The sequence below is a fragment of the Salvelinus sp. IW2-2015 genome, linkage group LG23 (assembly GCF_002910315.2).
Source record: "Salvelinus sp. IW2-2015 linkage group LG23, ASM291031v2, whole genome shotgun sequence".
NCBI classification, from domain to species: domain Eukaryota; kingdom Metazoa; phylum Chordata; class Actinopteri; order Salmoniformes; family Salmonidae; genus Salvelinus; species Salvelinus sp. IW2-2015.
Window position 1 is genome coordinate 14,761,373 of NC_036863.1, and position 26,754 is coordinate 14,788,126.

General features: G+C 44.9%; 1 protein-coding gene across 2 annotated transcripts in view; it reads right to left on the bottom strand.

Annotated features, from left to right (window-relative positions):
* The window catches only part of LOC111950617 (roundabout homolog 3), a 274,399-nt gene that overhangs the window by 96,130 nt on the left and 151,515 nt on the right, over positions 1 to 26,754 (bottom strand). For both annotated transcript variants that reach the window (XM_023968348.1, XM_070434385.1), the window contains exon 2: positions 17,802 to 18,128. In XM_023968348.1, coding sequence (XP_023824116.1) covers positions 17,802 to 18,128 — 327 coding nt within the window. The remainder of the gene's footprint in view (positions 1 to 17,801; positions 18,129 to 26,754) is intronic.

Below are 26,754 nucleotides of genomic sequence, written 5' to 3' on the forward strand. Positions count from 1 at the left end.
CAAACGTCAGCCTCGAAACCTTAATGACTTGAAGAAGATCTGCAAAGAGGAGTGGGACAAAATCCCTCCTGAGATGTGTGCAAACCTGGTGGCCAACTACAAGAAACGTCTGACCTCTGTGATTGCCAACAAGGGTTTTGCCACCAAGTAGTAAGTCATGTTTTGCAGAGGGGTCAAATACTTATTTCCCTCATTAAAATGCAAATCAATTCATAACATTTTTGACATGCGTTTTTCTGGATTTTTTTGTTGATATTCTGTCTCTCACTGTTCAAATAAACCTACCATTAAAATTATAGACTGATCATTTCTTTGTCAGTGGGCAAACGTACAAAATCAGCAGGGGATCAAATACTTTTTTCCCTCACTGTATGTAGTGCTTATGAAGGCATTATGAAGGCTTTATGAAGCCTTTACAAGCTGAACATAATTTAAAGCAGGACCATTATCGTTCTGGTCCCTAAGTCGAGCAGGGAATTTCAAACACAGATTCAATCACAAAGACCACAAAGGTTTCCCAATGCCTCAGAAGGGCACTTATTGGTAGATGGTAAAAACAGACATTGCATATCTCTTTGAGCATGGTGTAGTTATTAATTACACATTGGATGGTGTATCAATACACCCAGTCACTACAAACATACAGGCGTCCTTCCTAACTCAGTTGCCAAAGAGGAACCAAACCGCTTAGGGATTTCACCATGAGGTTTTAAAACAGTTACATAGTTAAATGGCTGTGATAGTAGAAGACTGAGGATCGATCAACAACATTGTAGTTACTCCAAAATGCTAACCTAAATGACAGAGTGAAAAGAAGGAAGCTTGTACGGAATAAAAATATGGTGGTGGTGGCTGCATATTGTTATGGGTTTGCTTAGTCCTCAGCAAGGACTAGGGATATTTCTTAGGATAAAAAGAAACAGAATAGAGCTAAGCGCATGCAAAATCATAGAGGTAAACCTGGTTCAGTTTGCTTTCCAACAGACACTGGGAGACAAATGTACCTTTCATCAGGGCAATAGCCTAAAACACAAGGCCAAATATACACTGGAGTTGCTTACCAAGATGACATTGAATGTTCCTAAGTGGCCTAGTTACAGTTTTGACTTAAATTTGCTTGAAAATCTATGATAAGACTTGAAAATGGCTGTCTAGCAATGATCAACCACCAATTTACGGAGCTTGAAGAATTGTATAAATAATAATGGGAAAATATTGTAAAATCCAGGTGTGCAAAGCTCTTAGACTTACCCCAAAAGACTCACAGCTGTAATCACTGCCAACGGTGATTCTAACATGTATTGACTCAGGGGTGTGAATACTTATGTAAGTACAATTTATATTGAATTTATTCATAGCTGACTATGAATGTGTGCTGTATCGATGGCGTGTGTTTGACATTCAATGAAAGCGGCCAGTGCCTATGATGATAAGGTCAATGTATGCAATCTATGCCTCATCTCCTGTGTGTTGAATTAAGTAGGCCTAGCCCCCCCCCTTATTTGCATGTCCGTTTTTTGTATGAGGTAGTTGTACAGTCGTGGCCAAAAGTTTTGAGAATGACACAAATATTAATTGCCACAAAGTTTGCTGCTTCAGTGTCTTTAGATATTTTTGTCAGATGTTACTATGGAATACTGAAGTATAATTACAAGCATGTCATAAGTGTCAAAGGCTTTATTTGACAATTACATGAAGTTGATGCAAAGAGTCAATATTTGTAGTGTTGACCCTTCTTTTTCAAGACCTCTGCAATCCGCCCTGGCATGCTGTCAATTAACTTCTGGGCCATATCCTGACTGTGTTCAGCCCATTCTTGCATAATCAATGCTTGGAGTTTGTCAGAATTTGTGGGTTTTGTTTGTTCCACCCGCCTCTTGTGATTGACCACAAGTTCTCAATGGGATTAAAACCTGTTGAGGATAGGGGGCGCTATTTACACTTTGGGGGAAAATCGTTCCCAATTTAAACGCCTCGTACTCAATTCTTGCTCGTACAATATGCATATTATTATTACTATTGGATAGAAAACACTCTCTAGTTTCTAAAACCGTTTGAATTTTGTCTGTGGGTAAAACAGAACTCATTTGGCAGCAGACTTTCTGACCAGGAAGTGGAAAGTCTGAATTCAGTGCTCTGTTTAAGCACCTGCCTATAAATGGGCTGTACGTATGACTATACGTGCACGTCATACACCTTCCCCTAGACGTCAAGAGGAAGTGAGAGGAGAAATGAGTTGATTATCTTGGCCTGAGATGGAATGAACCCTCTTGGAATGACGTGTCCTCCATTTTTTGTTTTCTGCAAGGCGCGTGGAGGGACCTGTAATTGCCTTCTGAAAAGCTGTCTTTACAGCGAATACGATCTCCGGCTTTGATTTTATTTGATACATGTCACAATTCATCGTAAAGTATGTTTTTTCAATATAGTTTTATTAGAATATTGATATTTTTTCGGGACGTTAGGCGTGTTGCGTGTCGTGTTTTGTTGACGATGGAGAGCTACTTGCCACTTGGCTAGTGCGCTTGCTAATTCAAGAGGGACAAAGGACATTCTAAAACCAAACAACGATTGTTCCCGACAAAGGACCTCTGTACAACATTCGATGGAAGCTCATAAAAAGTAGGACTCATTTTATGATTCTATTTCATTATATCTGTCGAACTGTGTACTATTAGTTTTGCGCTCAGGTTTTGGTCACTATCTCGCCCTAACCTAAGCCTTATCATTACATTTACATTTAAGTCATTTAGCAGACGCTCTTATCCAGAGCGACTTACAAATTGGTGCATTCACCTTATGAAATCCAGTGGAACAACCACTTACAATAGTGCATCTAACTCTTTTAAGGGGAGGGTGGGGTTAGGAGAATACTTATCCTAGGTATTCCTTAAAGAGGGGGTTTCAGGTGTCTCCGGAAGGTGGTGATTGACTCCGCTGACCTGGCGTCGTGAGGAGTTTGTTCCACCATTGGGGTGCCAGAGCAGCGAACAGTTTTGACTGGCTGAGCGGGAACTGTACTTCCTCAGAGGTAGGGAGGCGAGCAGGCCAGAGGTGGATGAACGCAGTGCCCTGTTTGGGTGTAGGGCTGATCAGAGCCTGAAGGTACGGAGGTGCCGTTCCCTCACAGCTCCGTAGGCAAGCACCATGGTCTTTAGCGGATGCGAGCTTCAACTGGAAGCCAGTGGAGAGAGCGGAGGAGCGGGGTGACGTGAGAGAACTTGGGAAGGTTGAACACCAGACGGGCTGCGGCGTTCTGGATGAGTGTAGGGGTTTAATGGCACAGGCAGGGAGCCCAGCCAACAGCGAGTTGCAATAATCCAGACGGGAGATGACAGGTGCCTGGATTAGGACCTGCGCCGCTTCCTGTGTGAGCAGGGTCGGTACTCTGCGAATGTTGTAGAGCATAACCTACAGAACGGGTCACCGCCTTGATGTGAGTTGAGAACGACAGGTGTTGTCCAGGATCACGCCAAGGTTCTTAGCGCTCTGGGAGGAGGACACAATGGAGTTGTCAACCGTGATGGCGAGATCATGGAACGGGCAGTCCTTCCCCGAGGAAGAAGCAGCCCGTCTTGCCGAGGTTCAGCTTGAGGTGGTGATCCGTCATCCACACTGATATGTCTGCCAGACATGCAGAGATGCGATTCGCCACCTGGTTATCAGAGGGGGAAAGGAGAAGATTAATTGTGTGTCGTCTGCATAGCAATGATAGGAGAGGCCATGTGGAGGATATGACAGAGCCAAGTGACTTGGTGTATAGCGAGAATAGGAGAGGGCCTAGAACAGAGCCCTGGGGGACACCAGTGGTGAGAGCACGTGGTGCGGAGACAGATTCTCGCCACGCCACCTGGTAGGAGCGACCTGTCAGGTAGGACGCAATCCAAGCGTGGGCCGCGCCGGAGATGCCCAGCTCGGAGAGGGTGGAGAGGAGGATCTGATGGTTCACAGTATCGAAGGCAGCCGATAGGTCTAGAAGGATGAGAGCAGAGGGAGAGAGTTAGCTTTAGCAGTGCGGAGCGCCTCCGTGACACAGAGAAGAGCAGTCTCAGTTGAATGACTAGTCTTGAAACCTGACTGATTTGGATCAAGAAGGTCATTCTGAGAGAGATAGCAGGAGAGCTGGCCAAGGACGGCACGTTCAAGGTTTTGGAGAGAAAAAAGAAGGGATACTGGTCTGTAGTTGTTGACATCGGAGGAGTCGAGTGTAGGTTTTTTCAGAAGGGGTGCAACTCTCGCCTCTCTGAAGACGGAAGGGACGTAGCCAGCGGTCAAGGATGAGTTGATGAGCGAGGTGATGTAAGGGAGAAGGTCTCCGGAAATGGTCTGGAGACCATGGTCTGGAGAAGAGAGGAGGGATAGGTCAAGCGGGCAGGTTGTTATGTCGTAAAGAAGTTATTTTTAGAATTCAACACTGCGATTGCATTAAGAACTAGTGTATCTATCATTTCCTATACAACATGTATTTTTTTGTAATGTTTATGAATAGTTATTTGGTCAGAATAGGTGAGAGTCTAATAGAAATATCCGCACGTTCTGGGAAAAATATGCTACGTTAGCACAGTGTGTAACCACTGATTTCAGCTCTAAATATGCACATTTTCGAACAAAACATAAGTGCATGTATAACCTGATGTATAGGACTGTCATCTGATGGAGCTTATCAAGGTTAGTCAAAAAATGATATATCTTTTGCTGGTTTGTTACGATCGCTAACGTGCCTATTGCTATCGCTAACGTGCCTTGATGAATGAATGCGGTAGTGTGGTAGGCTATTGTAGTAAGCTAATATAATGCTATATTGTGTTTTCGCTGTAAAACACTTAAAAAATCTGAAATATTGGCTGGATTCACAAGATCTTTGTCTTTCATTTGCTGTACACCATCGATTTTTCAGAAATGTTTTATGACGAGTATTTAGGTATTGCACGTTGGTGTCGTAATTACTCTGGCTGCTTCCGTGCTATTTCTGACGGTAGCTGTTATTGTAGCTGCAATGTAAAACTGATTTATAGCTCAAATATGCAAATCTTTCGAACAAAACATAGATTTATTGTATAACATGTTATAAGACTGTCATCTGATGAAGTTGTTTCTTGGTTAGTTTGGTTGGTTCTTGGTTAGTTAGGTTGGCTTTGTGCATGCTACCTGTGCTGTGAAAAATGTCTGTCCTTTTTTTGTATTTGGTGGTGAGCTAACATAAATATACGTGGTGTTTTCGCTGTAAAACATTTTAAAAATCGGACATGTTGGCTGGATTCACAAGATGTGTATCTTTCAAATGCTGTATTGGACTTGTTAATGTGTGAAAGTTAAATATTTCTAAAAAATATATTTTGAATTTCGCGCTCTGCCTTTTCAGTGGAATGTGGGAGGAGTTCCGCTAGCGGAACGCTGGGGCTAGACAGGTTAAGGTCTGGGGAGTTTCCTGGCCATGGACCCAAAATATCGATGTTTTGTTCCCCCGAGCCACTTAGTTATCACTTTGCGTTATGGCAAGGTGCTCCATCATGCTGGAAAAGGCATTGTTCGTCACCAAGCTGTTCCTGGATGGTTGGGAGAAGTTCCTCTCGGAGGATGTGTTGGTACCATTCTATATTCATGGCTGTGTTCTTAGGCAAAATTGTGAGTGAGCCCACTCCCTTAGCTGAGAAGCAACCCCACACATGAATGGTCTCAGGATGCTTTACTGTTGGCATGACACAGGACTGATGGTAGCGCTCACCTTGTCTTCTCCGGACAAGCTTTTTTCCGGATGCCCCAAACAATGGGAAAGGGGATTCATCAGAGAAAATGACTTTACCCCAGTCCTCAGCAGTCCAATCCCTGTACGTTTTGCAGAATATCAGTCTGTCCCTGATGTTTTTCCTGGATAGAAGTGGCTTCTTTGTTGCCCTTCTTGACACCAGGCCATCCTCCAAAAGTCTTTGCCTCACTATGCATGCAGATGCACTCACACCTGCCTGCTGCCATTCCTGAGCAAACTCTGTACTGGTGGTGCCCCGATCCCGCAGCTGAATCAACTTTAGGAGACGGTCCTGGCGCTTGCTGGACTTTCTTGGGCGCCCTGAAGCCTTCTTCACCACAATTGAACCGCTCTCCTTGAAGTTCTTGATGATCTGATAAATGGTTGATTTAGGTGCTATCTTACTAGCAGCAATATCCTTGCCTGTAAAGCCATTTTTGTGCAAAGCAATGATGACGGCACGTGTTTCCTTGCAGGTAACCATGGTCGACAGAGGAAGAACAATGATTCCAAGCACCACCCTCCTTTGAAGCTTCCAGTCTGTTATTCGAACCCAATCAGCATGACAGAGTGATCTCCAGCCTTGTCCTCGTCAACACTCACACCTGTGTTAATGAGAGAATCACTGACATGATGTCAGCTGGTCCTTTTGTGGCAGGGCTGAAATGCAGTGGAATTTTTGGGGGGGGATTCAGTTAATTTGCATGGCAAAGAGGGACTTTGCAATTAATTGCAATTCATCTGATCACTCTTCATAACTTTCTGGAGTATATGCAAATTACTATCATACAAACTGAGGCAGCAGAATTTGTGAAAATGTATATTTGTGTCATTCTCAAAACTTTTGGCCACGACTCTATATTTATTTTGCCTTGGACACCAGATGTATAGGCAGATGTATAGGGGGTGGGGGATTGAGTGTCTCGGTGGGTCCCCAAATTGGTGATCAATAAAAGTGATTGTTTGGCGGGTGGGAGGGGAGGTAGGGGGATGGAGGAGGTATGCCTTTGGGGGCTCTCCATGGGGGCCCCATACTTTCACTAGGATTAAAGACAGTTGTGGTTTGGCCTGTAAATTCTCGCTTAAAACACGAACACACATGTGGCCACACATACACACATTGAGTGACATTGACATAAATACACATGCATGTGTGTGTGAATGAGTACCTGAGGGGCAGATGGTCTCTAGTTACCCCTCATACTCATAATGTAGAGGGTATTAGTGTTGGGACTCCTACTGCTAGAACCACAGCTGTCATGGAGGGTGTGTGTGTTGTGTTTGGTGTTGGGGGGGTTGGTGGCATGAGCTGGACGGGTGGTTTGAGGGGAGGTTTGTGTGTGAGTGTGTGTGTACGAAGAGAGGAGGGAGTTGTTTGGTGCTTAGAGGCACCTGCGGCCAGGAAATCTGTCCCACCCAGAGCCCCCTCACACACACACCCACCCCTCCCTCCACGCTCTCTCCTTGACGTTTCATCATCTCCAAACTCCCGATAGGGAACAAAGAAAGGCCCACTCTGGATAATGAGACTGGTTGACGGCGGTAGGGAAGGCTGGGACTGGTATGGTGAGGCAACCACTGACGGACCCAGACAGATATTGCCTTGGGGATGATAGGGAAATGAGAAGGGGGGAGGTTGGGGGGAGGAGGGTCCAGTCCAGGAGGGTCCCACCCCCCCAGCCATATGACCCTGATGGTATGTTTTCTCCTCTCCTTTCTCCCCTTCCCTCATTTCTCCTAATTTTCTCCCCCTCTTTTGTTTATGATGCGTGTTTGTCCTTGTCGCGCCACTCATTTAGAAGCTGTCTCCCCTGGTTAGGCCCGTCACCTGAGTCCTGTTAACACACAACAGCTGGGGGTTCCTCCCCTTCCCCTCACAGACCCCCATCCCTGGGCCAACCTCTCTGGCCTTTGGGCGACTGATGGGTGAAAGGCAGCTGGCACCACCGTGGTGGTGACAGGGCATGAAAAATGATTTCCTTTATGACAAAGAAAACGCATAGGACTCTCCAGGTTGATGGGAGTTCTGATACACCACCATGCATTATAATACTGCTTTTTAAGCATTCTTCCTTTTGTCTTTGTTGCTTTGCATGAAATGTATTTTTTTATGAAACAATAAAACAAACTATGTTTGCATGTCTGCTAAAGTAGTGTGTCAGTTTGGGCAACTATATGAGGCAATACTGTTTACAAATAAGGTTTCACTTCCATTTTCCAACTCTACCCAGGGATGCATGACAGAAAACATACACTTCTTTAAAGCTTCTCAAAACTCATCAGCTTTGGTCAGAGCACCTCATAAAAACTCACTCGTAGCACGACTCATAACAACGCAATGTAGAAATACTGTAACGTTCGTAATTCAACCTTATATGACATAAAAATCGGTGTCTCAGACTGCCATGAAAATAGTCGGGGGAGGCCGGCATAGACGGGGAGGGACAGATAGACGAGGTGAGCTGTCAAGGTGCAACATTTCAGGCCATTTTAAGTGGTCATAAATGGCCGTGCCTGGCCCTCCTCAGCAGCCTTTCACAGACAGAAGTGCTAGGGTACAAATTGGAGTAATAAATGAGTGTGTGGCGACCGCACTACTCAATGTGGAGGGGGACTGTGACCTGCAGGGCCTCATATGAGAGCGAGCGAAACCTTGCCTGTGTGTGTTCATATTTGTACATGTATAGGTGTGTGTATATGTGTAGCCTACAGTATATGTGTGTGGGGAAGGCCAGTAAACTCCTTCATAACAGTGAGTTGGAGGGAGGGAGGGTAGTTTATATGGTAGTTGGCTTGGTCTTCACCCTCTCCTGCATGCACCTCCGCCCCCAACATTCTGCCCCATGTCTCTGGGCCAGTTTGATTGAAACACAGATATATTTCAAGTCAAGAGGGGCGTTATTAAAATACTACGACAACTGGAATGTTCCGACACCAGTCCGACCCACTACTTCTCCCCATCACACTATCACACTCCCCTCTGCCTTTTCAAGCTTTCTTTTCCTCTCTCCCCTTCTTCTTAGCCCTCTTCCCACAAAAGCAGCACTGGTCTCTTTCAGCCTTGGAAAGCAGCCTGTGGACACACACACACACACACCTCATTGGGGTGTAAATCCTTCCAATCCCCCATACCATGGGAAGTGTTCACCTAGTGTCTCGCTTCATGGCCCATTCCCATCTCCTATAACGGTGGTCCTGCTCTGGCTGTGCTCATCCGACCAGGGGCAAGAGGTTAATCCCCCAACACACCTTTCCTGTATGTGTCTTTGGGGGGAGGGGGGGCTGTGTATGTGTGTGTGCGTGTGCGTGTGTGGGTGCCTGTGTGCATATGTATGTATTTGGGCTACAGTCCCCCAGGCAGCTAGGCTTAGCTGAGCACCGTAATTCAAGGAAAGTACGATAGGGAAACATGTCTGCTGCCAGCCAAGAAGCCCTCTCCAACCTCTCTGCCGTCACACTGGAGCATTCTGACTGAAGCCAGTTTTGAAGCCATGTTCCAAATGGGCCCTAGGAAAAAGCGGTGCACTATAAAGGAAAAGGGGTGCCATTTGGGATGCATGCTATGTCTCTGTCTGAGAATGTGAACACAGCACCAACGCAGGGCTAGATGTAACCTAAATAACTAATAGGTCCAAGAAAAGTATCTTAACTTATATCATATATTTTCTTTCCACAATGAATAACAATGAAAACACTGTGTGTCATAACAGCTCCCTATGGGTGACTATGTTATATAAAGGCCAGCAAAGAGTGGAAAATGAATAAAATTCGAACACAAAAAATGAGTAACGTGCAGCCTACAGTATATGTGTGTGGGGAAGGCCAGTAAACTCCTTCATAACAGTGAGTTGGAGGGAGGGAGTGAAGGGTCGTTTATACAGGGGTTGGCTTGGCCTCCATCCTCTCTTGCGTGCATCTCCGCCCCCCCCAACAGTCATTCCCATGTCTCAGACCTAGTGGGCCAGTTTGATTGAAACACAGCCATACAGTACTTCAAGTCAAGAGGGGCCATATTAAAATACTACTTGGTGTTTGCGGGCGAGCGGTGTATACACCCCTTCGCCACTGGAATAAAGGTCTGACCCAAAACAACTGAATGGTGAAAATAAAGAGAGGAAGCATGGTGAGAGGGAGGAGGGACGGGAAGAACGAGGGGACTGGGCAGTAATGATGGCAGGGCTTACGGGGGGAGAGTCCGGCCCCTTTCAGCCCCCAAGCATAGTCATTTTGTATGCAGATTCCTCCACAATAAATCCATTACTGACGTGGTCTAATCCCATGCGTGTGGCCAGCTAATAGAAACATTGTTTGCCCTGGAAGAGGATTACTTTAATCTAGTAATGGTCTGCTTGTCCTATGGAAGGGGAGCATAGGGCCACAAGGAACCCCATTGTCTAGAGGGGCAATTGCCTCCATTCTCCCAAATTCCCCCCACTGACCCTCTCTATTCTGTCTACTGTACGCCAGCCATCTGGAGAAACTGTTCTGTCCCCACACTATCACAATGAAATGAGAATGGAAGATTAGAATGGGTCATTCTGGTTCCACCTCCCCCACCCCCTCTCTTTAGGGTACTGTATCTCAGTACGATAATGAAGATCTCTGAATACTAAGCGAAGTCTGATAAATAATTGAAAATTAGGTTTCAAAAGGTGCTTAAGAGTTAGATTCCCAACTGATCTCTTGAAGAGTGTTTTATGGCTTTCTAAAAAAAAACGACCAACCATCCATCACAGCCTGGGGACAGATATGGTGTAAAATAAGTATAGGGGGGCTAGGGTTCAGCCGGTGTGATGTTTAGTTTGAGATCGCAGCCCGGAGGCACTGTTGTTCCACACAAACAAGGAGTTGATGAGTGGTCAAACATAAAAACGTCTCAGCCTTTTCTCTAAAAGCTGTATGACAATAAAATTACCATAAAACGGACAATAACAAAACATAAAAAGCTTAATTGAACAAAGACTGAATCTTGCAGTAGCATTGCCCAAAACCAAAATGGTAGATATAGTATCTAGATCTAGTATCTAGTATCCTGAAGAGAAATATTCTATTTTGCACCTATACTGTAAACTCAATTCAATTAAATTGGTTATCTCGAGTTGGAAAGTGTGCAAAAAGTACAACTGCGTCGCGCAAATTTACTCACAGAATGTGTGTGGGCTCGGAAGCTTTCTTGGTGCCCACCTTACAATGTGGGACAGCTTGCCAAATCCCATACGCCTCTATATCCACCTTCCCTCAGGAGCCAATGCGGGTTAAAAAAAAAACGAGTTCTGAACATAGTCGAAATGACTCATGCACACACAACAGCAGAGAGACATGACTGAAATGCAGAATCTGGACTGGGACTGGGCAGTGAGCGAGAGCGAGAGTTGTATTGGGTGCACACATCGGTGATAAAAACCAGGCCCGTTTTCAATCTGTTAATCTGTGCTCATTTCCAGTTTTGTTTTTGCCACTTGTCCTTTGGACATGTAGGACAGACTTTTTCTCAAATCACTATGATTATGCCTTTGCCTGCTGGACAATAAAATAATGTTGATTTGAAAACCAATAGAACATGAGAAGAATGCTGGTTTCAATGGCCTATTAAGTGTTTATATGGTCATATATTGGCTAGGCTACTTTGAAACAAGGTAAGACATGCTTTATAAAATTACATAAAATGTCCAGGTTTTAAACAATTACGTTTATGGTTAAATAGTTTCAAAATACTGACCGCCTCCGCTCAGATTCAAAGTGGGTGATGTATGGTGTGCAACAGGCACTGTCCTTCACTCTCCGGTCTTGTGACCAATTGATCTGAGTGAACTTTGCCTCGAGTAGGCTATGTCAACAGAATGAAGTCTTTAGACGCTAATTATCCTTCATTTGTCAAACATGACTGGCGTTTAGCCTATATTTATGAAATTAAAAGTCTCATTTAAGTTTGGCTACATTTTCTTGCGTCTCCCTCATGTCAGGATCGGTTTGGACATGAGACTGTAGCCAATATGCATATCACCTACACTTTGACACGTAGTTTTTTTTTATTGATGTACATGGGAAATTTTTATTTATTTATTTAACACGTTTTCTCCCCAATTTCGTGACATCCAATTTGTAGTTACGATCTTGTCTCATCGCTGCAACTCCCCAACGGACTTGGGAGAGTCTTGCTTCCTCTGAAGCATGACCTGCCAAGCTGCGCTGCTTCTTGACACACTGCTCGCTTAACCCGAAAGCCAGCCGCAACAATGTGTCGGAGCAAACACCAACATCCAATTCTGATCGGAATAGGCCTTCATTGTTTGATATTGTGATTTGTCAGATTTTGTAAAAATTGTCCATTCGGACAGCTTAAATCTATATTCTTCTTGTCTGACAATTGTTTTACTTGTCCTGGACAATAGGACAAAAGTCGGGAGATTTAGCGGTTGGGAGATTTAGAATAGATGCTTACGCAAACACGACAAGGCCGGAGACAATGCCAGATACCACATTGTTCTAGCATCTACTGGCATGCGCCAACTGTTACACTGTTGGTTCCTTCTCGCTTTTGTGCTATTGCTGTAATTGAGGTACATGTCATGTTATCAGCTTTGTATATTGGATAGAGATAGGATAGGAGGCAGATTGAATAGGAGGCGGTTTGTGTGTGTTATGCTAGGTGTCAGCAATCTCCACAGAGAACACACACACATACACGCCTCTGTCACTTCTGTCTCATTCTGGCTGGGGACGGTGAGTTTGACAGGGTACGATTGCATGTGTCCTCAGTGCCCACACGGCGGTCAGTCAGTTTGGCAATGTCAGCTTTCCTGATTTTGTGCATTGTGTGGTTGTTGTCGGTTGCTGACACTTCTGTCTCATCTCGGAGACGGTCAAGACTGTGTGTGTCACCGGACAAGTGTCCAACTGTGTCTGTCCATTCACGACGTAGGGGCAGTGTGGGAGCTCCCGATGAACAATTGGTCCAGGAACAGATGGCGAAGGTGCGCTTTTACTGACTTTCTGCAAACCGCGGTGCCCAGTGCTCTGTCAAATGTGCTGAGTGTCGTTTACCCAGTGCCCATTAATGTACCCTGCTCATGAAGACTCCCAAACAACTCCCTCAAGCGTGGCAGAGAAAGGAGGGTGTGGAGTTCAAATGCACCCATTTTCCCCACGTCAACAAACTTCAAAGAAAATGGATCTGAGATGAAATCCATTTAGATCCAGTCGAATGACTTAAGCTCTTCTCTGACCTTTCCAACTCTGAAGCGGTGGTCATCTTAAGGTGAATGTCAGCTTAGAGAGTTTAAACGGTCATTTGCTTGGTCATTTACCATTTGTGGAGGGTTAAAAACAAATATATCCCCTTGAAATGTGCTTTTAATACAACAATGTATGGTACTGTTGAACGCCTAGAGTTTAATGTGTCTGTAAATAAAATGTTCCCAGTGTCAATTAAGCGAAAACTTGACTTTGAATCAGCCTCTCGTCTGGCAGGCAGAAGGCTCCCGGGGAAGAGATGCAACAAAATGAACGGAATAATAAAGCAGCCGTTGGTAGAACCTAAAAACAGCACCATATCCACCGAGCCTGACCCCACAGGAGTCGACTCGGGGACAACGATGGGAGTTGATCTATTTTTGAACCGCATCTTATTCCCGAACTACATGCTTTTGAAATATATCCGAACAAATTTGAGGAATTCTGTGATCACAGGATAACAAGGTTACAGGACTCCAATTAGCACTCCTACTATTGCATAACAGTTTGGGAACTAACAGAATCTGACAGACGGTGGAGGTCAGTGGGAGGGTCTGGTGGATTTGACAGTGTGGCGGTATAGCCAGCGGAGCTAGTGATCTGTAACCATGAGACATAATGTAGTGTGATTAGTCACAACGGTCGGAGCAGGCTTTTATTGTTCTCTTCGGCGGTCTGCGTGGTCCTGCCATAACCCAGGGCACACAATGGCCCTGCAGATGCCCCACTGCTCATTAGCATGGGGCAGGGGTGGATGGAGAGTGTGTGTGTGTGCGTGTGTGTGTGTGCGTGCGTGTCTGCGTGTGCGCAATGGGGGTTAGGGGGTACTTTTATAAAGTTCTTCCTCACACCACCTGTTGTCATCTCCTCTTGACCCCCATCCTCCCTCTCTCCACACAACACACACACCACTGGCCCCAGGCCACCAGTACAGGTCTTGGTCTCGTTAGCCCCTATCTGGTCTAATTAATTCATGATCCTATGAGGAGGTCAGATTTGGCCGTTGGGGCCGGCTCGATGACCACCAGAGGGAAGGGGGACAAGAGGGGCCAGCCATGGTCCCAGCCTCACCTCGGGCCATCTGACCCCTCCTTTTGTGTTTAGCCCCCTTGGTCCTGTCCTCTGCCCCGTCCTCAGCCTACACAAGCCTGACCGCCAGCCCACTGATCTCATTAGTGAAGCCTGGACACACAGGAGGGCTCAGAGAGAGTCCAACTCTGAGACAGACCAACTCAGAGATATCAACTCTGAAAGATCAACTAAAAGACTGACCAACTCAGAGAGATCAACTCAGAGACAGTCCGACTCAAAGACGGAGCAAATTGCCTTGGAACCACTGATGTCCCTAATCTCTGCTGGCGACTATGGGCCCAGGCCTATATTTCAGGATTTCTGCTCCTAGCTAGACATGAGGTTGGAAAAAGCTCAGTCAGGAGTGTGAAGCAGTTATGGAGAAACGTGGCCTATATTGGCCCTGACCAGGGTTAATAACAAAGAGGGAAACCAGCCTGGAGCTGCCTGAGGAGAGCGTGCCCTGTAGCAGCTTGGCCATTTCAAAATGGAGGGAGGCAACTCAGACACCCTTATCTGCCAAGTCCCCCCCTTCCTCCCAGTTCCTAATCCCCTAAAACCTCCAAATCTTGGTGGGGGTGTGTGTGCTTCAGCTGCTTCTCAGACACTGCTGTCCTGGATTAGGACGGGTGATAAAGTTGGCCCTGCTCCTGCCACACACATACAAACACAGACACACACAAACATAAAAAACAGAGACACACACACACACTGAACCACACACACACCAGATAGAGGAGGGAGGACAGTGTCGTCAGATCCTCCCCTCACCTGTGAAATCCCAGAATTCCCCCGGCAGCTGCCATCCTGCCCCCACCTGTTCCCCTGGAAACCACAGCTGACCTCCACATGACCTTCAGGCTCTTTTTTGGACCCCCCTCTCTCCCAAGTTACCGGAAGCAATCCTATTTCAAATGTATCTCAGGGACTGACCCTGCTCCCTGTCCCCCTCTGGTACACCTCCATGCCTCGCCTCCTCAAACATATTCATGAACCATAAAAGCAGCGGTAGAGACAGAGACAGAGACGGGGTCATAAAACCTTCAGGGCAATATAAAACACCAAACAATTGACTGGCGACCTGGGGAAAGGCAGTCTGAATTTCAAACAGCTTCTCTTCAGTTGGGTCTATTGTACAGCGATGACTATTACGTTGCATTTTTAGCCGTAAAATGTGATATGGTCTTTGATGTGGATACCATCCACGAAACAAACACACACAGGCGAACACATTCAACACAGACACACTAATGTACTATATATACAATGACACATACACACACTCACAGTATGGACAGTGCCTGTCTGGTCTCTAGACCACCGCTCATCTGTGCTGCTCAGTGCCTCTCCGCTGGTAGCATATGGAGCAACTAGAGGTTAAACCCCCTGAACCTGTGAGTGAGCCGTCCCACGAGCAATCTGGCTCCTACCCCCAGCTCACTAACTGGCAAAGAGCCATTGAAAGGCTACTGCCATGCCCACCCCATACCCGCGCCACACCGATGCCATGCTGTGCCCCTGGCATGGGCACAGTGGCACAGAGGGTCCTGGCATCCAGGGTCGTATTTCAAGCATCACCATCATCATGCAGGCACCATTGACACGCGCCCACTGATGGAGATGAGCAGTTCCTCTCTAGGCGACCCCAGCCATGAGCCAGCCCTGGGGCCAATGATCCGAAAGTCAGATGTTCGCGCACACACACACACACACACACTCATATAACCATGAGATTGCAGACTGAGAGACAAAGGAAACATAGGATCCTTATCTTCTGGGGAGAGGAGATGGGAGGTATGAGCAGTGCCACTGATCCACAATGGGCAGTGTGTGGGGGTGTGTGTTGTAGTAAGGGATGTGTGTGTTGGTGAGGGGGGGTGTCCTCTCCCTGAGGGTCGGAGCAGGCGTTCGGTGTGTGTGTGTGTGTCTCGGTCGAAAGCCAGCTGGAGGGTGCATTGGTCTCAGAGATACCAGCTTCAGAGACCAGCAGAGACACTGGGCTCCAGAGACTAGGTCAGGATGCCAGTACCTCAAGGCCATAGGATTAGGAGTGACCCAGTGAAGCAAGAGAGAAACCTGTATAGCACTGAATTAGTGAAACCAGACCAGTATCAAATAGAGATGAGAGAAGTTGAGAGCCATCATTAGCTCATTCAACCACTTTCCATTGCAACTCTTCCTTAGACCATACAGTGTAAATGAGAATGTCTTCTCAATCAACTTACCCTGGTAAAAGAAAGGAATGTCTTCTGTAAAACCAGCACCAGTCTTAGAGCTAACATAAGTAGCCCGCCTCAAAAAGACCACCATGGCTGAAAATACTAGTCAGACAAATCATGATTCCAACAAAAACATTTCCACGACACATTGTCTTATTCCTCAGCTCCCAAATGATCCTGTGTTCTGCAGCCTACTCCACTTCCCCTAGCACAGACGAATACCTCCTAAGGCTTTACTGCTGAAAGTACACCCTTCTGAACGGCCAAGAACACAACTCCAATCTGCTTGCTCACAGCCAATCCCATAAAACATGTGGCTATTTGAGGCATCGGGATATGAGAGCAAGACAAAGTAAAAAGATAATCCTTGGAGTTATGCTTTCTGTTCAGGTGACCGACGTACGCCTTAACGACCCCGCCAAAGAACAAGCATGGGACTAATTTATGTTAGTGTTTCTGTGGAAGCAGTCAGGGGGAAATTAGGCTTGAAGATTAGGTTATAGGGCTGGAGCCTTCCAAAACAGGACGCAGGACCCGAGGTGTTGTAAGAGGGTCTAGAGTTTCACTGATTTTGGAGTGAAGAGGAGATGTTTTCCATTCTTTTTTCAGCTGTTTCTTATTACTGCATCGGGAGGTGAGTTTCATGTTATGGGGGGTTTGAGCAAAGGGCAGAAGAATTTAGAAATTCCTGAGATGTTTGCAAGTTTTAAGGCGAGCAAATTTGGCTCCAATATACACTCCACAAAAGGATGGATGAAAGCGTTTGACTTTCACTGCTACCTTAGTAAAAACAGTTTCTGTGTTTCAGGGCTAATTTGAGGGGGGGTAGTTAGTCATGGGTCAAAGACAGCCTTCACAAGAATTTAGCTCTAATAGATATGTGTATGTTGCTGTCAATACTGTATACAAACAACAGTCTGTCAGATAAACTGCTTACATCATCCTATAACAGTGTCAGAGGAATTGGGTAACTGTAGCCTCCCAGGGCTACAATGAAAACCAGGCAACAATACATACGAAGAAACCATCCTCAACTCATATCAGGAAAAACGTAATAAAAACAGCTTGAAAATACTGAAATACTCAAATTACTCGTGTTGTTGTAGAATGGAATTACATAATGAAATCCTAATACATTAGCGCATTGGCTAAACTAATAGTGAAATCAAATTGGCCCATCCACATTTCATTACAGCAGAACAGATATCAGCAGTGGCCTATTGTGAAAAGTTGCGAGGCGCCAACTTCCATTGTTTTCCATTCTCACAGGGTTTTCTATAGTGTGTGTGTGTGTGTGTGAGATGATTTCGGGGGCTAACACCTGGAAACAGGAACCATTGCCTGTTCTTGCTACACTTTCCCTTTCCAATGGCACTTATTCGCTTGAGCTGTCACTTATTCGCATTAATGAACCCAGTCCAGGAAGATTGCCTCTCTTCTCTGTCAGTGCTATACAGTGCTATTCTCCAGCCATCTCTGCCATCTTGGCTGACACCAAGAGCCAAATGGCAGACAAAAGCAAAGGCACTTACTTGCCACCTCCAGCGATGCATTGCGACTGACGGCCTCGCCTAGGTAGTTGCGTGCCACGCACACATAGACCCCCTCGTCAGGCTTGCTCCGTCGACCGTGGACGATACGCAGAAAGAAGAGGGAGCCGCTGGGCAGCAGCATACGGTGGGAGCGCGGGTCTTCCCTGTCTGTCTCCACTCGTTCGCCATCTTTGTACCACTCCACCATGGGGCTGGGACGCCCCTCGGCCTTGCAGTTGAGGGTGGCTGGTTCGCCCTTAGACACGATCAGGTCAGAGGGGTGCTCCACAATCCGCGGGGGGGCATCCTCCAACCTGGGCCGGGATCCTGGAATAGAGAGAGAGGGGGTAACGGGTTAAAAGTGTACTCTGTTGTGTGACTTGTTGTCAGTAAGTAGGAAAAAGCAGGAGAGAGAGTGAAGAGGGTTAAACTCTTCTATGTTGTGAATATGCACTAACTTTCTCATACTCAAGGAGCTCTATCCCCTCTCCCCTCCAGAAGGTTAGTGCATACTCAAGGAGCCCTATCCCCTCTCCCCTCCAGAAAGTTAGTGCATACTCAAGGAGTCCGATCCCCTCCTGAAAGTTAGTGCATACTTATTAATTTCTCTTTGAGCTCCACCTTAGCCCTCTAACTCTTTTTTACAAAGGAGACACTCCACACATGGGCTGAGTGGGCTGCAAACAACAGAATAAACAAGTCAAAAACAACATTCAATTCTGGCTCAAACACATGTCAACAACATATGAAAAAAAACATAGGTCTCGAGGAAACTGGGACATGTTGAGTTATAGTTCTCCACGTGATACTATTCCGGATTCATATCAACATGATGGCTGAGAAATTACATGCTCTAAATTTGACTATCAAACAAAAGAGTGAGAGTGAGAGAGAGAGAGCGAGAAAGAAAACAGATGAGAGAGAACAGATGAGAATAATTCCAGCAGGTTTTGATGCTGTAGTGCTTAGAAATTGCTTCCTTGTCATTCCCCCAAGTTTTAATGACAGTGTGTTGATGGGACAATTATGGATGAATAGCAACAGGAGCAGAAACACTAGCACCGTGGGGCGAGAGTGTTTTTCTCACGGTATTTGTCAGAATAATTACGGAGATGCATCCCGATGCCGATTTTTGATGGAGCCACAAGTTTTTTGAGTCTTTGAGCTGAGTTGACTTGTCAGCAAACCAAGATGGAGGAGGAGGCTCTCAAGACCTCTCCACAGAGCCAGGTGTGAGAATGTAGGTTAAAATTGTGTCTGATAACAACTGATAAGAGGGCGGCTTCGTATCCACTGGGCGAATGCCTTACCCTCCACGGTCGAATCCTCCAGGGTTATAGGATTAACAAGTCAAAGGTAGATGGCTTTTAGTTGATGGAGGAGATACAAGATGATTGTATTGAGTGATGGACCCTCGCTCAAACCTATTACTTTCTTATAGAAGGAATGTGTGGAATCTTGATGTAAAGGAAATGGTGGTAGATGGAGTTTTAAATCATATGTTAAACAGCAAATGTGATAGCTTGACCTTAGTTCGTGGCTAATATCTAAGAGTATCATGGGTCGTTATCATAGAGAATGATAGGCCTTTCAAAGCAAATGCTTGAACTGGCTGCTAAATCTTAACTTGAATACTGCCTCTCGAAGAGCACAATTAACCTGTATTCCAGCAGAGCTTGGTCTACTCATGCCTATAACCAAGTATAACACAGAATCTGACGGTCTACTAAACAAGAAACCACTCTCCATTTGTTTGTGGAGAGTAGTTGTCTTCCCTCTAGGGCAGACTCTGCAGAAGAACAGTATAGGACCAACTGACACTCAGCTAATAGCTTTTAGGGTGTAGAAAAGCTGGACAGATCTACGTTGAGGGGGTTGGTGGAAGGTTGTCGGGAAACCCAGCATGACAGGGCTTAAAGAGCTCCTTCATAAATATTACAGGCCGGGCCTGTCAGAGCAGCCCATGTGGGAACGTTAAGCAAAGGTTTTTAAAGGGGAAGGGACCGTGGTCTGAGACTGAGCTAATGTTATGTGGGCATTTTTAAAGCAACCAAGCACCTAATTGGAAATGGAGCAAAATGTTATGCAAAGGTTTTTAAAGGAGAAGAATACATTGCCTGAGATTGAGCTAAAATGTCATGCTTGGGTTTCCAAGCAGAAGGAGGCATAACTTGAAATGAGCAAAATATTAGGCAAATGTTTAGATACTGGTAAACTGGTAAAGGCCAAGAGATGGAGTTCAATGTTATTATAACGGTCGGTGCTGTTTAAGATTAGGGAAGACGATTTTTTTAAATGTGCGTGGTCTTATTTCTATTAAAGCATATTGGATTACTGTCATTCATATTCCATTCACCCAGCTCAATGTAACATCGATAGGTTTAGGCTACTACGTAATACACAAATTTGCCCTATACACATCATGAGGTTGCTACAACCTAGCCTACAAATTAAAGTTAATAACGTAGCTGCACGGGTAGAGAGACAAATATTGGAGTAATCAAGGTGACAGAGAGTAACACATTCACCTTGCACAATCTTGCCAGCATCTAGCTGATCTAGGGTGTAATCATTAGTCCAAACAGTTGCAAAACAAAACAAGAGTTTCTATTGGACAAATTAAGTTATATCGATCCCTGTTTCATTTGCTTGCGTTCATATTTTTGAAATTAGTAATTTATTTGTATTTTATATTTAACTAGGCAAGTCAGTTAAGAACAAATTCTTATTTACAATGACGGCCTACACCGGTCAAACCCGGACGACACTGGGCCAATTGTGTGCCGCCCTACGGGACTCACAATCACGTCGGTTGTGATACAACCTGGATTCGAACCAGGGTGTCTGTAGTGACACCTCTAGCACTGAGATGCAGTGCCTTAGACCACTGCATCACTTAAGAAACATTTTCCAACAGAATCGTCGGAATGAACACACCCTTGATCACCCGCACACACAGTTCACTTTCATAGCAGCCACATACAAACAGCATCATCACTTTGCTCGTTGTATAATTCCTTCTTGCATCTACGAGCTCTCCTCCTCTCACCTTTTCCCTTTGCTTGTGGACTTCAGTGCAGTCTGTGACCAGGTGAAAAAACCTCTCCAAGCCAAACCTTCCTAAGTAGCCTTCCCTTGTGCGATCCGGAATGGCTCATAGGCTCCTGCCCTATCTCCTGTTTCTGTAGCGTGAGGCAGCTTGACATAGAAGTACACACCCTGGACAGGACGCTAGTCTATTGCAGGGTCTTACCCCCAATCTATCTCCTAAATGTTGATTGCCAAGCAGAGAGACATCAGGTCCCATCTTTACAGGCTTTGGTATGACTCATCCAGGGATTGAACACACAACCTTCCAATCTCAGAGTGGATACTCTAACCGCTGAGGCCACTGAAATGGTAACCCAAACCTTCATACCATAACCACTAACCGCTACACACAGCCTACATTGTTGTTACCATCATAGTCAACATAGCTACACTATATATAGTATGTGGACACCCCTTCGGCTATTTCAGCTACACTCGTTGCTGACACGTGTATAAAATGGAGCACACTTCCATGCTATCTCCATAGATAAACATTGGCAGGAGAATGAAGAGCTCAGTGACTTTCAACGTGGCACCGTCATAAGATGCCACCTTTCCAACAAGTTAGCTAGTCAAACTTATGCCCTGCTAGAGCTGCCCCGGTCAACTGTAAGTGCTGTTATTGTGAAGTGGAAATGTGCTGAAGTGTGTAGCGCGTAAAAATCGTCTGTCTTCGATTGCAGAACTCACTACCAAGTTCCAAACTGCCTCTGGAAGCAACTTCAGCACAATAACTGTTCTTCTGGAGCTTCATGAAATGGGTTTCCATGGCCAAGCAGCCGCACACAAGCCTAAGATCACCATGGGCAATGCCAATCGTCGGCTTGAGTGGTGTAAAGCTCACCGCCATTGGACTCTGGAGCAGTGGAAATGCGTTTTCTGGAGTGATGAATCACGCTTCACCATCTGGCAGTCCGACGGATGAATCTGGGTTTGGCGGATGCAATGACAACTACCTGCCTTAATGCATAGTGTCAACTGTAAAGTTTGGTGGAGGAGGAATAGTGGTCTTGGGCTGTTGTTCACGGTTTGGGCTAGGCCCCTTAGTTCCAGTGAAGGGAAATCTTAAAACTACAGCATACAATGACCTTCTAGATGATTCTCTGCTTCCAACTTTGTGGCAACAGTTTGGGGAATGCCTTTTCCTGTTTCAGCATGACAATGGCCCCGTATACAAAGCGAGGTCCATACAGAAATCATTAGTCGAGATCGGTGTGAAAGCACTTGACTGGCCTACACAGAGCCCTGACCTCAACCCCATCGAACACCTTTGGAATGATTTGGAACACCAACTGCGAGCCAGCCCTAATCGCCCAACATCAGCGCCCGACCTAACTAATGCTCATGTGGCTGAAAGGAAGCAAGTCCTCGCAGCAATGTTCCAACACCTAGTGGAAAGTTTTCCCAGAAGAGTGGAGGCTGTTATAGCAGCCAAGGGGGGACCAACTCCATATTAACGTCCATGATTTTGACGAGTAGGTGTACACATACTTTAATAAAACCGAAAGCATACCTTGACTTGGAAGAGTTCTAATGTTGGATAGCGTTAGCCAACTAGCTATCATAAATAGCATTCCTCTCGATTTGTGTCAGGTTGTTGATTAAGCTAAATTAGCCAAGGGAATTAGCTAGCTAGGTAAATAGAAGTGAAAGTGAAAAAAATACTGCAAAATATAGCTAGCTCTCTCTTTCTGCTGCTTCTCCTTCATTTTTTGAAGAAATGAATTTGATCCAAACTCTTCAACTATTATATTTCTCTCTGAGTTAACTACTCACCTCATTTTATGCACTGCAGTGGTATCTAGCTGTAGATTATGCTTTCAGTACTAGATTAATTCTCTGATCCTTTGATTGGATGGACAACGTGTCAGTTCATGCTACAAGAGCTCTGATAGGTTGGAGGACATCCTCAGGAGGTCGTCATATTTACTGTGCAAGTCTATGGAAAGGGGTGAAAACCATGAGACTCCTAGGATATGTGATGAAGTCAATGTACCAAGAGGACAGAAAGAAGCTGTCCTTCGGCTCCACCATGTTGCTACCCATGATAGTGCTGTTTAGACTACTGTAGACCTTCATGTAAAAGTGACTTTTACAAATATTTGGTGATGTCAATATATTTAGTATAGTTTTATCAAAAGGTGTGTTCAAAGGGTAAGGTGAGCTCTAAATTATACTCCTTCTCCAATTGCAACTTGAAAAGAGAAAGAGGCTATTGAGTAGCTTATAAACTATGAGAGAGGACAGTAGACAGTCTGAAAATAGGCCTATGCCTGACTGTCCGGAGAGATAGACATATAACTGACAAACCTAGGCTCTCCCTGGACTTATTCCCACCTGGCGTGGTATATAGGGGCAAGAAAGTGTCAGCTTTAAAGCTTAATATGAACTCATGAAACCATGGGGAAGAGCATGGAGCTGAGACTCCCAGAAATGTATACAGTTGAAGTCGGAAGTTTACATACACTTAGGTTGGAGTCATTAAAACTTGTTTTTCAACCACTCCACAAATTTCATGTTAACAAACTATAGTTTTGGCAAGTCGGTTAGGACATCTACTTTGTGCATGACACAAGTCATTTTTGAAACAATTCTTTACAGACAGATTATTTAACTTGTAATTCACTGTATCACAATTTCAGTGGGTCAGAAGTGTACATACACTAAGTTGACTGTGCGTTTAATAAACAGCTTGTAAAATTCCCGAAAATGATGTCATGGCTTTAGAAGCTTCTGATAGGCTAATTTACATAATTTGAGTCAATTGGAGGTGTACCTGTGGATGTATTTCACGTCCTACCTTCAAACGCAGTGCCTCTTTGCTTGGCATCATGGGAAAATCAAAAGAAATCAGCCAAGACCTCAGAAAATAAATTGTAGACCTCCACAAGTCTGATTCATCCTTGGGAGCAATTTCCAAATGCCTGAAGGTACCACGTTCATCTGTACAAACAATCTTATGCAAGTATAAACACCATGGGACCAAGCAGCTGTCATAACGCTCAGGAAGGAGATGTGTTCTGTCTCCTAGAGATGAACGTACTTTGGTGCGAAAAGTGCAAATCAATCCCAGAACAACAGCAAAGGACCTTGTGAAGAGGCTGGAGGAAACAGGTACAAAAGTAACTGTATCCACAGTAAAACTAGTCCTATATCGACATAACCTGAAAGGCCGCTCAGCAAGGAAGAAGCCACTGCTCCAAAACCACCATAAAAATGCCAGACTACGGTTTGCAACTGCACATGGGGACAAAGATCGTACTTTTTAGAGAAATGTCCTCTGGTCTGATGAAACAAAAATAGAACTGTTTGGCCATAATGACCATCATTATGTTTGGAGGAAAAAGGGGGAGGCGTGCAAGCCAAAGAACACCATCCCAACCGTGAAGCACAGGGGTTGCAGCATCATGTTGTGGGGGTGCTTTGCTGCAGGAGGGACTGTTGCACTTCACAAATTAGATGGCATCATGAGAAAGGAAAATCATGTGGATATATTGAAGCAACATCTCAAGATATCAGTAAGGAAGTTAAAGCTTGGTCGCAAATGGGTCTTCCAAATGGATACTGACCCCAAGCATACTTCCAGAGTTGTGGCAAAATGGCTTAAGGACAACAACGTCAAGGTATTGAAGTGGCCATCACAAAGCCCCGACCTCAATCCTATAGACATTTTGTGGGCAGAACTGAAAAAGGGGGTGCAAGCAAGGAGGCCTAGAAACCTGACTCAGTTACACCAGCTCTGTCAGGAGAAATGGGTCAAAATGCACCCAAATTATTGTAGGAAGGAAGTGGAAGGCTACCCAAAATGTTTGACCCAAGTTAAACAATTTAAAGGCAATGCTACCAAATACWAATTGAGTGTATGTAAACTTCTGACCCACTGGGAATGAGATGTAATAAATAAAAGCTGAAATAAATCATTCTCTACTATTATCACTACTACTACTTTTATTATGACATTTCACATTCTTAAAATAAAGTGGTGATCCTAACTGACCTAAGACAGGGAATTTTTACTAGTTTCATCAGACCAGAGAATCTTGTTTCTCATGGTCTGGTAGTCCAAGCAGGCTGTCATGCACCTTTTATTTAGGAGTGGCTTCCGTCTGGCCACTCTACCACAAAGGCCTAATTGGTGGAGTGCTGCAAAGATGGTTGTTCTTCTTGAAGGTTCTCCCATCTCCACAGAGGAACTCTGGAGCTCTGTCAGAGTGACCATCAGGTTCTTGGTCACCTCCCTGATCAAGGCCCTTCCCCCCTGATTGCTCAGTTTGGCCGGGCGGCCAGCTCTAGGAAGAGTCTTGGTGTTCCAAACTTCTTCCATTTAAGAACAATAGAGGCCACTGTGTTCAAGTTTTTCTTGGTACCCTTCCACAGATCTGTGCCTCGACACAATCCTGTCTCAGAGCTCTACGGACAATTCCTTCAACCTCATGGCTTGGTTTTTGCTCTGACATGCACTGTCAACTGTGGGACCTTATATAGACAGGTGTGTGCCTTTCCAAATCATGTACAATCAATTGAATTTACCAAGGGTGGACTCCAATCAAGTTGTAGAAACATCTCAAGGATGATCAATGGAAAGGGGGACACCTAGTCAGTTGTACAACTGAATGCCTTCAACTGAAATGTGTCTTCTGCATTTTTCACAACCCCTCTAAATCAGAGAGGTGCGGGGCGCTGCCTTAATCAACATCCATGTCTTCGGCACCCGGGAAACAGTGGGTTAACTGGCTCAGGGGCAGAACGACAGATTTTTACCTTGTCAGCTCGGGGAATCGAACCAGCAACCTTTCGGTTAACCCAACGCTCTAACCACTAGTCTACCTGCCACCAACAGGATGCACCTGACCTCAATTTTGAGTCTCATAGCAAAGGGTCTGAATACTTATGTAAATAAGGTTTTTCTGTTTTTTATTCTTACAAAATGTGCTAAAATCTCTATAAACCTGTTTTTGCTTTATCATTATGGGGTATCGTGTGTAGATTGATGAGATTTTTAAAAAATGTAATCCATTTTAAAATACGTCTGTAATGTAACAAAATATGGAAAAAGGGAAGGGGTCTGAATACTTTCCGAATGCACTGTATACAGTAATGGCTGCATGATGTGACTATAGGCTAAGATGATTTGAAAAAGTTGCAAAAAAATATTGCGCTCTGTTCCTTGCCTCAGCCTCTGTTCTCTCATCAAGTGATCATATTTCCACCAATCAGACTATTCTCAATTTAATCTTGTCTTTACTAATATGTAACATTTATTATGATCTAGAATGGCCCATTATCAAATGGGCAGGAAAAGGGTCAAGGGAAAAAGGCATGTCATACTTTCTTTCTTTTGATTGTTTCTGGATTATATGTGTATCGTTTTTTTATTATTATTATTGCAAGGTATTACTTCACTGTTGGAGCTAGAAACACAAGCATTTTGCTGCACCTGCAATAACATCTGCAAATCTGTGTACGTGACCAATAAACTTGATCATAATTTGAATATTTCACCCCATGAATCAACCACTGTTTGAGGAACATGCTCTCTGCGCGGCAGGTGATATTCCATCCAAACTCTGTATGCCATGGGCTCGCCAAACCTGTTCCTGCAGCTAACTGTGCTTCATTTGGGAAACAAAGTGAAATCTGCTCAGGAACATGGAAAGTAACATGTTGTTACAACTAAATATATTTCATGAAACTGTTGACAGTCCCTCTCTCAAGAAAGGAATGAAGAAGAGAGAGGAGAAGGAAACACAGTGGTGAGATGTTCTGTAGCTAACAGTAATGTGACAGCCTATTCATTATGAAACTATAAAAATGCCCTATAACTAGGCTATTCAAAATCAAGTACAAATTCACTATAATGATA